At 37.1% G+C, this 14,278-nt stretch overlaps 1 protein-coding gene across 8 annotated transcripts in view; it reads left to right on the plus strand.

The window, feature by feature from the left end:
• The window catches only part of THOC1 (THO complex subunit 1), a 56,644-nt gene that overhangs the window by 39,383 nt on the left and 2,983 nt on the right, over window positions 1-14,278 (plus strand). For 7 of the 8 annotated variants that reach the window (XM_078347845.1, XM_078347846.1, XM_078347847.1 and 4 more), the window contains 7 exons: window positions 4,949-5,049; window positions 6,405-6,471; window positions 6,669-6,719; window positions 6,810-6,880; window positions 7,589-7,705; window positions 8,182-8,247; window positions 12,553-12,636. In XM_078347845.1, coding sequence (XP_078203971.1) covers window positions 4,949-5,049; window positions 6,405-6,471; window positions 6,669-6,719; window positions 6,810-6,880; window positions 7,589-7,705; window positions 8,182-8,247; window positions 12,553-12,636 — 557 coding nt within the window. The remainder of the gene's footprint in view (window positions 1-4,948; window positions 5,050-6,404; window positions 6,472-6,668; window positions 6,720-6,809; window positions 6,881-7,588; window positions 7,706-8,181; window positions 8,248-12,552; window positions 12,637-14,278) is intronic. The other variant, XM_002757108.7, reaches the window with a different exon arrangement.

Genomic DNA, 14,278 nt, shown 5'->3' on the forward strand with positions numbered 1-14,278 from the left:
TAGAAACAGTGTCAATGTTCACAAGCAGAAGACTGATAAATTATGATAATTTTACATCACAGTTCTATAAAGCACTGAAAATGGATTTATTATAGCAGGGGTTGGCAAATCTGGCCTATCATCTATTTTTGTAAATTATTTTTATTGGGCCAGGTGCAGTGGCTCAAGCCTGTATGTAATCCCATCACTTTGGGAGGCCAAGGCAGGATGATTGCTTGAAACCAGGAGTTTGAGACCAGCCTGAGCAACAAAGTGATACTGCTAACGCTACAGAAAAAAGTTTAACATGAGCTGAGTGTGGTGGCATATGCCTGTGGTCCCAGCTACAGGGGAGGCCAAGGCAGGAGAATCACTTGAGGCCAGGAGGTCAAGGCTGCAGTGAGCCGTATTTATGCTCCTGCATTCCAGCCTGGGTGACAGAGTCAGACCCTATCTCAGAAAACAGTAAATAAGAATCATAAGCTTTATTGGAACACAGCCACCTCATTCATTTGTCACTGACTGCTTTTGCTCTGTAACAGCAGAGATGTATAGTTGTGACGGAGATCATATAGTTCATAAAGCCTAAAATGGTTTCTGACTGGTCCTTAAAAGATTTGCCAATCCCTGAACTAGAGCAACATGTATTAAGATGGGTAAATTTCAAACATAGCGTTGTATGAAAATAGCAAATTGAAGAATAGTGCATATTGTATAGAATTTAAAACAATGCAAAGTACCTCCATATATTATTTATAGATGTTTACATATGTAGTAATATAAAATGTGTATAAAAATCCTAACTGTGAAATACATGGTAGTGGTTACCATAGTAGAGGGAGAGAGGGGAATAGGAGTAGGGAGTAGGGAGGTTATAGAGGGAACTTCAACTGTGTCTCTTATTTTGTTTCTTTAACAGATGTGTAATAGGTAGAAATGTTAGGATTTTATATGTAACTGGGTAATGGGTACATGAATGTTATATTACTTAACTATACCTTTCTGAACATTTAAAATATTTTATAATTTAGAAATTGAATAATTTTATCTCAGCTAACAGTTGGTGAGATTTTAAGAATGTTCTGAATAATTTGTTTTCTAGCACACATTTTTTAAGTATTTTGTGTTAAATTGATAGAAATGGAAGATTTCATATAATTTTACCTGGGAATATTATTTATATGTAAAATTTATTGACAGAAAGGGACGTAAGGATGACTGAAATAAAAAGCATGAGCCTTTTTAGGTTTAGAATATCCGGAAAACTGAGGCCTGAGCTAAGATGTGCCATAAAAACTAAGGACAGTAGCCTAGTGCAATGGTGTATGCCTATAGTTCCAGCTATTTAGGAGACCAGGGCAGGAGGATCACTTGGGCCCAGGAGTTCAAGTTCAGCCTGGGCAACATAGCAAGACCCTTCTGTACTAAATACATACATACATATAGCTAAGGACAATGAAAACCCTTTGCTCAAGATACAAAGACATTTACAAAGAAACATTTGGGCCAGGCATGATGGCCTATGCCTGTAATCCCAACACTTTGTAAGGCCAAGACTGGAGGATTGCTTAAAGCCAGGAGTTCACAACAGCCTGGGCAACAAAGTGAGACTCTTGCTTTACAAAAAAATTAAAAGAAAAAAATTAGCTAGGCATTGTGACATATGTCTGTGGTCCTAGCTACTCAGGAGGCTGAGGCGAGGGAATTGCTTGAGTCCCCAATTTCAAGGCTGCAGTGAGCTATGATGGTGCCATCGCACTCCAACCTGAGAGCAGAGTGAGACCCTGTCTCTAAAAATAATAATAATGAAATGTTTGACGTATGACATAGTGTAAATGGTATAATTTTTTAAATAACCAAAGAAAAGTGGAACTAGATAGTATGTATTATGAAAGAAAGGGTACAATTGAGTGTGTTAGTTTTACTCTTAGCTCTGACACTAGCTGTGTAACCTTGTATAGGTAGTTTTAACTTTTCTGGACCTAGTTTCCTTAAGTATAATGTGAAGCAGTTAGCTTGAATCACATTAGATCCTTTCCACCCCTTATTCAGGGTCTTGTCGACTCCTATTTTCAATCCATTGTTTCTATTAAGAAAAATTTTTCAACAAAAATAAAATGAAGACCTAGTAAGCATTGCCTAGCCACTTTGGTTCATCTCTTTAAGCCAGGGGTTCACATCTCTACTCCAGATGTATTGAACTGTGTACTGTGGTCCTTCAAATAGGTCAGTCTCTTATTTGGCTCCCCTTCTTGCTCCCCCACCCCACTACCCCAACTCTCCACCTTTATCTTTATTCCTTGTTGAGAGTTTAGATGCTGCTTTCTTCAGGAAGCCTTCCTGAATTTGCTCGATATTGGAGCTTCTCATTTAATTAGCTGACACTGGAGAACAGCTTTTGTGGAGGAAACTGATATGTTTTACTTTGTTCATGAAATCTGATCGAGTGTGAGTTGAACACTGAAGTAGAAATGTGTAATAGCTTGTTGAGTATACAAATCTGGAGATTAGGAACAAGATCTAGGTTGAGAGTATAGTTGTAGGAGTTACCAGTTTATAAATGGTAATTCAAACTGTAGAGTGTATGAAATGAGCTAGTGGGGAGAGTGTAGATTGAGAAGAAAATATTGAATCAAATCCTGGAGAAAACTCATGGATAAGGGAGAATGGAGAAGAGCAGAAGATTGAAGAGTAACCAGTGAGATTAGAGGAAAAACTAGAAAAGCATGGACTTACAGAAGCCAAGCATATCAAGTAGGATGAGGTCAATAAAGAGTGTTCACAGGATTCAAAACAACAAATAAGTCATTGCTGATCTTGACAAAAACACTTGTTCTCCCCCTCCCTCCTGGACAAAATCTTGCTACCCACACTGGAGTGCAGTGGCACGATCTTGGTCACTGCAACCTTCGCCTCCCAGGTTTAAGCAATTCTCCTGCCTCAGCCTCCAGATTAGCTGGGACTACAGGCGAACACCACCACGCCCAGCTGATTTGTTGTAGTCTAGACCAGGAGTTGGCAGACTATATATATAGCCTACAGGCCAAATCTGGCCCACCATCTGTATTGATTTTTTTTGGTGGTTTTGGGATTTTTTTTTCCCCCTTACATTTTAGATTTTTTCTTTTTTTTTGAGACGGAGTTTTGTTCTTGTTACCCAGGCTGGAGTGCAATGGCGCGATCTTGGCTCACCGCAACCTCCGCCTCCTGGGTTCAGGCAGTTCTCCTGCCTCAGCCTCCTGAGTTACAGCCACATGTCACCATGCCCAGCTAATTTTTTGTATTTTTAGTAGAGACGGGATTTCACCATGTTGTCCAGGATGGTCTCGATCTTTCGTCCTAGTGATCCACCCGCCTCGGCCTCCCAAAGTGCTGGGATTACAGGTGTGAGCCACCACACCCGGCCACATTTTAGATTTTTAAATACCTACATGGTATCCATAATATGCCTCTTAGCCCACATAACCTTAATTAAAATATTTATTATTTGACACTTTAGGAAAAAGTTTGCTAACTCTTTAGACTAAAATAGGATGGGACTAATAGATAGGCAGAGAATAGATGGGTTAGGGGCCTTAAAGTCTCATTAAGATCCAAGTGTTAGGTATATTGGGAGCAACTGAGCAAGAGACTGGGAAGGATGGAGGCTGTGGTGAGATAGGATTGTGAGTTAAAGACTTCAGATCTGGGGCAGCTGTGAGTGACCCCAGGCCTAGCTGTGGCCACAGTAGTGGGTAGCTGGAGCAGAGAGATATGCCTGTTTGTGGAGTTGAGGGCAAGGAACTAACAGCCTAAGTGGAGACAGTCCAGTTGCCCAGAGCCTGGAGGAAGGGAAGGTTGATAGCCGGTCATTCACATCACCAATTTGGGATAGGAGAGCTAATATAAATAACAATCAAATATATTCAATCCTTAAAACTGAGGGAAACTTGACTGGAAGGCTGATCATTAATTATTTTCTTTAAAGACCTGGAGCTGAAGTGTGGAAGGGGTTGCCAGTGAATAAGAAGGCTTGTGTGTGTTAGGTGGCATTAGTAGGTGGTACCAAACCATGTAAAGCAGAGCCAGCGGAACTTGGGACATTGAACCAAAAACCAGTCACTGACGCTTCCAACTGCCTTACTGGTTTTTCATTTAGAAGAATGTGGCTTTCCTTTGTTGCTGTAGTTTTCGAAGGCAGAACTAGCATGAGAATGTGGATATAGACTAGCTTCCGTTCAGTGCTCCATGTGCATAATCAGAATGACCTTCCTTCAACACTGGAGATTATTCTTAGAGCTGGATGGCAGGGTCGCTGAAGAACTTCCCCAATGGCTTTCAGGTTCCTTTCTAATCCAGATTCTGTGATAATACAAGTATGATGCAATTTTCATTAAAAGCTAAAAGCAAAGCCCATCTAATCAGGGATGATTAGTTGCCTCTGTTGCAGGCACTTTGTAGGGCTGCAAAAATGAGTGGTACCCCTTGATATTGTGCTATTATCCATGCCTTCTTTAGCCATTATTTCTTCCTTCGTATGTAGGAAAGTAGTAGCCTCGGTTTTACTTTTTAATTTTATTTATTTATTTATTTGTTAAATTTAGAGTCCTGCTATGTTGCTCAGGCTGATCTCAAACTCCTGGGCTCAAGTGATCCTCCTCCTCAGCTTCCTAACAGGCTTGTGCCACCATGCCTAGCTTACTTTTTTATATTTTTGCCTTATTTTATCCTCATGTCAGGACCACAGATAGAGCATTGTTATACCAACATGAATACATCATGGCATAAAACAGTCAAGAAATCAAAATGAAACCTTGACTGGGCTGTCTGTGGGCTTGTGTGGTAATGCCTCCCATGCAGTGAACTCTCAAAAAATGTTTTTTAAATTGAATTGGAATCTTCCATTTCTATAGTAGCATATTTTGTTCCATCAGGCAAAACTTGATTTTAATGTGTTGTTTTTGTATGTGTTTGCTTGTTTCTTGAGTAGCTGATGGATTTACAACTGAGTGACAGTAACTTTCGTCGACACATCCTGTTGCAGTATCTCATTTTATTCCAATATCTCAAGGGGCAGGTCAAATTCAAAAGGTAAGATAAAATGGGTAGTAAACAATTTGTAAACAGTAGCCAAGAAAAAAAAGGACTTGCTTATGAAACGGACGTTTCATGTATAAGGGCTGCATCCCTAAAACACATGTATTGCAGCTGATTATTGAAGGCTTTTAGTTACGATATTTGTTTAAGGAAAAGATGTTAAATATGTCTTGTCAGTGTGAGTTTTTCCTGCCCAACTCCAGGGCTTACCAGGAGTTCTCGAGTCCAAACTTCATCATTCCCTTCTCACCTCCCTCAGACCGCCTCCAAAGCTGATTTGCAGACTAAACCAGTAATACATGTCTCATAAGGTGTGGAGCTGTGTAGGACATTTGAGCTAAAAGATGCAAAGGAAATCTTTAAGCAAAAGGAGTTCATTTCTTCGGAGTTTCACAAAACCTCATTAGACTGTCTGCTGTCTAAATCCCTCCATCCATATCCTTCTGTCTTGTCCATAAATGAAAGTACAGCTCACTATTACTTGACAGTATTTGTGTTAAGGACACTGAGCAATGCAGTATTAGTTATATAATGACTTTACTACCTGCTGGGTTTGCATCCTAGGCTTATCATTTGCTGGCTGTAGTACAGCTCTTTCACACTTGTAATTTTAAGGTACTAGCACATGGTAAACACTCAAAAAATGTTATTTCTTATCCTATCTATTTTGGATGTTTGGTGTGGCATAGTAGAAAGATCAAGGACTTTGGAGTCAGACCTAGGTTTGAATTAAAGCTTTATGGCCTTGAGCAAATCATTGAGCCACCATAGTCTGTTTAATACGTACTTGTATTTGTTCTGAGAATTCAGTGAATAATGCATGTAAAGTGTTCAGATCCCAGCTATCAATATTTATAGGATGGCTTTAAATCACTAGTGCATAATGAGTTCTCAATTAATGGCAGCTGGTAACAATATGGGTTTGCCTGTTACCTTTCCTAGGGTTTGGGTGTTTTTATTTGTTGTATTTTGAATGTATCTTAAAGGAATGTAGCATGCCAGACTGAATGTGCATTATGTATACAAATATCTTAATATCAAATCAGAGGTTTTCATTTCACATTCAGCTTATTTTAGGAAACATTTATTGCTCTGTTCATAGCTAATCTGATGGATTAATTGAATGTTTTATTCTCCTGCACATGCTTTTATGTTTTCAGTACCAACTTCTTGAGGAATAAATGCAAGAATTTTCTCTTATAATCCTCTCATTTGTGACTATGTTTATCTTGGTAATGTTTGACACTATCCACAGCATATTACATGTTACATGCCTTCTGTTTTTTAAACCTTAAAATTGAATATGCATTGCTCTAACTCAAGCATGCTTTCATTGCTTTGTTCCCTAGTTCAAACTATGTTTTAACTGATGAACAATCACTTTGGATTGAAGATACTACAAAATCAGTTTATCAAGTAAGTTCAACACGCAACAAACCCATGATTGAAAAAATGGAAATTTAGAATTTTCTTTGTTTCAGCCCCAAATAGGAAAATAAGGATAAAGTTAAGCTCAGGTACAAGACCACAAACACTCCTTGGTTCTCTGCCTACAAACCACTCCTATGATGCAGAAAGTTGTTGAAAGCTTAGTATATTCTTTCTAATCACAGCTACTATCTGAAAACCCCCCCGATGGAGAAAGATTTTCAAAGATGGTAGAGGTATGTGATTTTTATGTTTACATCCTCTTTTTAGCACGAAAGAGAATTTCAGAGGATTCCATTAACCAAAATAGAATTTGTTTTTCCCAGCATATATTAAACACTGAAGAAAACTGGAACTCATGGAAAAATGAAGGTTGCCCAAGTTTTGTGAAAGAAAGGTAAATACATACTCATCACAAGAACTATATATAAGAAAGGCTTTTCAAAGTATGCTTTGATATGATTATAGCATGTAAAGATATGTATATATATTTCATATAAAAAATGTAAGTTGAACTCTGTAAGAGTACAATCACTTTGATGTACCTCTGTTTGTATTTTTTTTAACCTCAAAAACTTCTTGTCATTAAGTTCCTAGAGCAAACATCTATATAAATTATTGAGAAGACTGTATATATATTCTGTGTAATTTGCCCTATAATGTGGCATTTTTGTCTTATTTCTGATAATTGTTCTATCAGAAACATGAAGTTTTCATCTTTTGTTTTGAGATGGGAATCTCGCTCTGTCACCCAGGCTGGAGTGCAGTGGTGCGATCTTGGCTCACTGTAACCTCCACTTCCCAGGTTCAAGCAATTCTCATGCCTCAGCCTCATGAGTAGCTGGGATTGCAGGCATGCACCACCATGGCTAGCTGATTTTTGTATTTTTAGTAGAGACAGGGTTTTACATGTTGTCTAGGCTGGTCTTGAACTCCTGAACTCAGGTGATCCACCCACCTCAGCCTTCCAAAGTGCTGGGATTATAGGTGTAAGCCACTGTGCCCAGCCAGTTTTCATCTTTTTTAGGAGGAAAACAATAACTAAATTTTCTTTTACATTAAACATTCTTCTATTTCTGCTATCCATTTGTAATTCAAAAAATAGTGTATGTTTTGTTCACCACAGAACATCAGATACCAAACCTACGAGAATAATTCGGAAGAGAACAGCACCCGAGGATTTCCTAGGGAAAGGACCCAGCAAAAAAATTCTGATGGGAAAGTAGGTGAACTTGCCTTTATGTGGGATGTTCTTATTTTTGTATTTTAAAGATGTTACTGTAAGAATTCTCCATCTCTTAACATCAAATGGCTATGCCACTTTTTTCCATTTCACAGACAGTAGAATTGTTTAGACTGATGCAGCTCACTTCTAGTTGCTGCAAGATATCATAATCCTTGAGTTCTCTTACCTTCCAGTTAAAATTCAAATTCATTGCTTTATATTATGCTTGAATATTTTTAGGAAACAACCTAAAGATTATATCATTATTAGTCAGAATTATAATAGATAATAATATGCTTATATAGAGAATAATTTTAGGTATTGTAAATACCAGAAATCATTGAGAAAAGTAAAACTCATACTATCAACATCCCAAATCTGTTGTTTGCATTGTATTGTTTTTCTATTCAGTTTCAAGGCACATGAGGATGGTGTCCATAAAAAATGTATTTATTTGTGTATCTGTTTTGTAGTGAGGAGTTAACAAGGCTTTGGAATCTTTGTCCTGATAATATGGAAGCCTGCAAATCAGAAACAAGGCAAGTTGAACATTTTTCACATGAAGTGTTGCTTTTGTCAAGTGCTGAGTAGAATGGAACCTTTTCTCAGCTATGAAAAGAGCTCAAACAAAATTTAAGTTTTTTGTGGTTGACTTTGGCACAGTAGAATATAGCTTCCCACCATAAAACACCTAGAAGTTCTGATAAAATAATTTTAGAAATACAAAAAAATAAAGATTCACAAAAGGAATCAAAACAAATAGAAGAGTAAGCCTATGAACTGATACGGTTCTGTGGGAGCAACACTAATGATTCCAAGCTTTGAGAACCAGGGAACTTGGGTTTTAATAATCACAGAAAGGACAGAAAGGCCTTAGGCCTGCACAAATTTGTGAGCAAGTTTTCCCCTGAACAAAGCTGAAATTTTTGAAGCACTACACATCTGTAAAAGAAGGGCAGGGTGGGGGCACGCTCACTGGCACAGGAAACAAGGAAGCTTATCTGCCTTTACCAAGGTGTAGGTGACAGGGAAAGTATTCCCTGAGAAATTGTAACCATAAGTCTGCTCTCAGGCAGTGTTAACAGTTTAAATTTTTCCTACCAGCAGTAGGAAAAATCCTACCTCAAGCTAAGATAGTGAGCTAGAAAGTCCCATGCTGGCAATAAAAATCTTTCTGAAGGTCCAATCTTCAACCCAAACTAAACAAGATTCCCACAGATAAATATCTAAAGTTATATTCACAAGGTTATTAAAAAAAATAAAACCCAAAGATAAATTCACCATCCAAACTTTAAAAACTCTCAGGGAAACAGTCCACCATGAGCAAGAATTGGCAGACAGAACAAGCAACAGAAGTTGGCCACTTTAGATAATAAAATCATAAGATAAAGGGTGTAAAATAAGTATATTTCAGAAAATTAAAATAAGAAGGAATTGAAAACACAGGGACATGACACTATCAAAAAGGACAAGGCAAATTTGAAAAACAAGTAATACTTCTAAAAACGAGAAAATATAGCAAAATGGACAGGTTTAATAGCAGTCTAGACACAGGTAATGTAAGAATTAATGGGTCAATACATGAATAAGAACTCACCCAGAAAGCAATACAGAAGGAGCAGAGTTAGAAACAATGACTTAATGATAGTTGAGGAGGTCCAGCAAACATCTAATGGCAGAGAGAAGTAATAGATAATGTGAAAGAGGCAGAATTGAGTTAATGATTGAAGATAGGCTTGAATTCATAGGATCAAGAAATGTAATACTTAAGGAGGATAAACCAAGTAAATCCGTATCTCTGTACATGAAGTCAACAACCAAAAAAACCTACAAAGGAACAAAGTTAAACTAACAGTTGACTTCAAGAACAACAAAAGAAATCAGAAGACAGTGGGATGAGTGCTTAAAAATGTCTTTCCCATGCTCTATTACTTCTTTTTGCCATTAGATGTTTGTTGGACCTCCTTAACTATCATTAACTCATCATTTCCAACTCTTGCTCCTTCTGTATTGCTTTCTGGGTGATTTCTTAATTATTAATTAATCCATTAATTCTTACTTTACCTATGTCTAGTCTGTTATTAAATCTGCCCATTTTGTAAATTCAAGGACTATATTTTCTCATTTCTAGAATTATTACTTGCTTTTTCAACATTTCAACTCCAAATTCTGTAACAAGTTAAACAGGTGTAGTTGACTGAGTAATTGACTAAAACTGTGAGAAATTATCAACAGTCCCTAGTAAGAAAGCTGTCTTAAGGAAACTGAACCCAGAAAGGAGTAAATTATGGAGAGGATTACTATGTAAACACTTTGGTAAACATGAAGAAATCTTATCAAGAATTCACTGTATGAAATAGTAATAATTATTATTTGGGGTTATTTTAAAAGGTAAACTTGCTAAAGGTGACATGTTAAGACAAAAAGGAGTAGTCAGAATTTTAAAATGTTAGGGTTTAAGTCAAGCATGCTTGAAAAGTATGTGAGATAAATGGAATATGTAATTTTTAAATAAATTGAGGGGTTAAAAAAGGTAAATACAGAAAATTTAAGCAAGTAAAATTAAGCAAGTAGGAGAGGAGAAAAGCACAGAAAACAACAAAGTACAAAACAGTATGGTTAAATTTAAATATAAATGGAAATGGACTCTCTGGCTCAAAGACAGAAATTGGTGTTATATTTTAAAGATCCATCTATATGTTTATAAGAAATATACTTTAAAAATAAAGATGTAGAAAGGTTGAAACAAATAATTTTTAAAAGATATTTTTTAAAGGCATAGTTATATTGATATCAGGCAGAAAAGGCTTAAAAGTGGAAAGCATTATTAAAAATAAAGGCAATCATTGCCTAAAGATAAAAGGAAAAAATAGAAATATATACATTCTAAACTTTATTTTCCAAGAATATATTCTCAAAACCTTGACAGAATTAGAATGAGAAGTTGACCTAGGGTCAGTTTTAACCATCCACCACCCAGAAGACCCACCATCTAGTAGAATTTTGACAGACCTTTCACAGAATTTAATAAATTTGGTAGAAAAAATTTGGTGTTAATACATTTAGAATTTAACAAAATAATTTAAATTTAACAGGCTGCGTCTTACAGAAATCACAAGTTTATGTAAATGATATGGGAATAGCAAAAGCAAAAATACTTTAATTTTCTTTAAACACACTTCTAAATAACCCTTGAATCAAAGAAGAATCATAATGGAAATTAGAAAATCTAGTGCTAAATGACAATGAAAACACTACATGTTCAGACTTTGAGATCTAGAACACAGAACACAGAAGAGAAATGTATAGCCTTGTTTTACACTTTCAAAAAGAATGAAATCTGAAAACCAAGCTAAGTAAGAGTCTAGCAATGAGAGTCACTCAGAAGAGAAGTAAACTCATAGAAAGTAGAAAGTAAGGGCTGGGCGCGGTGGCTCAAGCCTGTAATCCCAGCACTTTGGGAGGCCAAGGCGGGTGGATCACGAGGTCGAGAGATCGAGACCATCCTGGTCAACATGGTGAAACCCTGTCTCTACTAAAAATACAAAAAATTAGCTGGGCATGGTGGCGCGTGCCTGTAATCCCAGCTACTCGGGAGGCTGAGGCAGGATTATTGCCTGAACCCGGGAGGCGGAGGTTGCGGTGAGCTGAGATCGCGCCATTGCACTCCAGCCTGGGTAACGAGCAAAACTCCGTCTCAAAAAAAAAAAATACCCAGATTCTGTAAGAATTGTGAATAAAAATAATTTGCCAGTGCTGCTGTAGGAGTCTGATGTTACAGCCACTCTATCTGAATATTAGAGATGTCTGTGCCCCACTAGTAGGTGTATTGATCAGAATAGTGTTTTTAAAAATTAAGTTTGAGAATTACTGGTGGTTTGTAGCATCAATTTAGTAATTTCAACTAGCATTTTCTTAATGAAATAGGAAATATACTTTTGTGAAATATTAGCCTTACTTATATATACGATTCTTCTAGTTGCATTTATATGTACTGGGTTGCAATATAAAATGAATTTCTTACTGTGGGTTGCAGTGGAAGTTTGAAGGCCCAGTGCCTGAGGAAATCAGCTCATCTACAAGGAGACTGGTGCAAGAATGTTCATTTAACATTGTCAGAGCAAAGAGTGGGAAGACAACCTAAACATCTCTGGATAGGACATGGATAACTTGTGGCATGTTCATAAAGTGGAATATAGTATATATAGCATTGGAAAGTGAATGAATATTGGGATAGTTTTCTTTAGAGAACCCGTTTTCCTAGTTTTAGTCTAGAAGACGTCTTCTGATCCTGAGATCTCATTTCTTTGCTTGACACTGTATCAAAATTTTATTTCTAAAAACAAATTCAAGAAAGATGCATTTTAAAAATCAACCATGCTACCATGGTAACAATTTAAATAAGAGCTAAAGGTTAAACTCTTGAAATCGTATTATGGTCTGATTATTAGTTTTGGTTTAATTTTGGTTTAAAGAAAAAAAGAATTATGGGTGGGTACATAAAGTTTCTTATTTGCTGGTAAAATTCAAATGCTATACAATCCTTGGCTGCTCTCTCTGATAGCAACATATTCATATATTATAGTGTGTAATTAGTGTATGTTATATTACATATGTAGTAAATACCATATAATATTGTTTAGTATTAGACTGCCCACTCTTTATTTATTGTCCTTTTTGAATTTAGTTTTGAGGGTTTCACTTCCTTAAAAGTCTGGAGTTCCCAAGTAATCAAAACTGTAACTAAAACTATGAGGCCATTAGAATCTTGTCTTGCCACCACTTTATGAGTATTTATTATTAAGAATATATGTGATCCTTACTAGTTATTTTATAATGCTCAGGGAATATATGCCCACTTTGGAGGAATTCTTTGAAGAAGCCATTGAACAGGCAGACCCTGAAAATATGGTTGAAAATGAATATAAGTAAGTAATGTTTCTCATTAGCTCATTTTAATTTTCTCCATTTTTTTTTCCTTAGGAATTGTGTGTATACTAGAAAGCTTATTAAGAGAGGCAGTTGATAGAGTAGTGATTTTTCTCATAGCTGAGTTTATGTTCCAAGTTCATGTTGGTACACATCCTTATTTCAAGGATTATTCCTATTAACTAAGTATGACTTAGAATCACCCTTGTTTCAAAATATAAGAAAAAAATTCCCCGACTCCTGTTTCTCTCCAACTATTAGTTCTTTTCTCTCTACCCCTCAAAGTACAGTATCGCACAGCAGCTGTAACCTATCCTGTTCCCCTAATATAATATTTTCTTCTCTTGGCATCCATGAGAATTCAAATCCTTGGCCCTCCTGTTTGCCCTTTGCCCTCTCTGCCCACTCCACCTCACATTCCATTTCAGGCTCCTCATCCTCTGCCCAATTCAAATTTTGGAGTAACATCAGGACTCAGTCTTAGCCTCTTTATCTAGAACCTTCTCGATGACACCAGTCTCATGGCTTTAAATAGGAATTAAAGAGTAGTGGGTTAAAGGCAAGGGCACTCTTGTCAGAATGCATAGGTTCCAATCCCCTCTACCACTTACTTACGAGGCGACTAAGGCTGATTTAATAATTGAACTACTATGTCCTTTTCCTCATCTGTTAAATAGTAACAGTACCCATTTCACAAGGTTATACTGAAGATTAAGACAGTTTGCTTTCGACCATACATGGCATGTAGTTAGTACTCAATATTCATGACTAATGTGACCCTGTGACCAGTTATTAATTACTGTGACCTCTTAACTAGTCCCTCTAGCTGTGGTCAGTGTTCCATGCATCAGCCAGTGATCTTTAAAACAATTGTCCAAGTCTAATCTGCTTAAAATCTTTCAGTGAGTGCCTATTCCAAACTCCTTCCTAGGGCCTAAAAGACCTCCTCGGTCTGGCTCACACTCTCCTGTGTAGCCATGCCTCCCCTCTGCTTTAACCACAGCAGGCCTGTTGCTCTTTACTTCAAAGGTCTTTCCCTTTCCTTTCAGGACCTTTGCACTTCACTGTCTCACTTACTTGAACCACTTTTCCCCCCAAAGGTTCCTGTGACTTTAAGTCCCTCTGGCTGGGAGGCGCCTTCCCTCCCCGGTCTCCTCTTTTGCATTAATGGTTTTTATTTAATGGCACTTACCGCTATCCAAAATTCTCATTTCTCATGTTTTTCTCATCCTTACCACTGTCTGAAATTGTCTTATACCTTGTGTGTTTGTCACTAATGATGCCTGCTGACACATTCCATATTACTGTGCGCCAGGTACTCTCCACAGCTACTGAGTGCCTGGCTCAAGTGTTTTGTTGATTGAAAGAATATTAATTTATCACTGTTACATAAGACTAGGTGGACTCATTCCTAAAGTGATAGTTCAAATTATTATCTCCAGAGAGCGTTTTGTGGAAAATAAGAAAAATGATGTGTATAATCGACAATGAATTTTGAAAATGCCTAAAAGAATCAAGTTGTTTAAACAGAGATATGTCAGAGAGGAAGGCTCTTTAGCTGTTTAGGTAAAGCCTCACAGCAGGTGTTAACTTGGAACCCGTCCCCAGTGTATAGGGGTAGTTTTTGTTAAGTCTTTAGTG

Source organism: Callithrix jacchus, chromosome 13, assembly GCF_049354715.1.
Source record: "Callithrix jacchus isolate 240 chromosome 13, calJac240_pri, whole genome shotgun sequence".
NCBI lineage: Eukaryota > Metazoa > Chordata > Mammalia > Primates > Cebidae > Callithrix > Callithrix jacchus.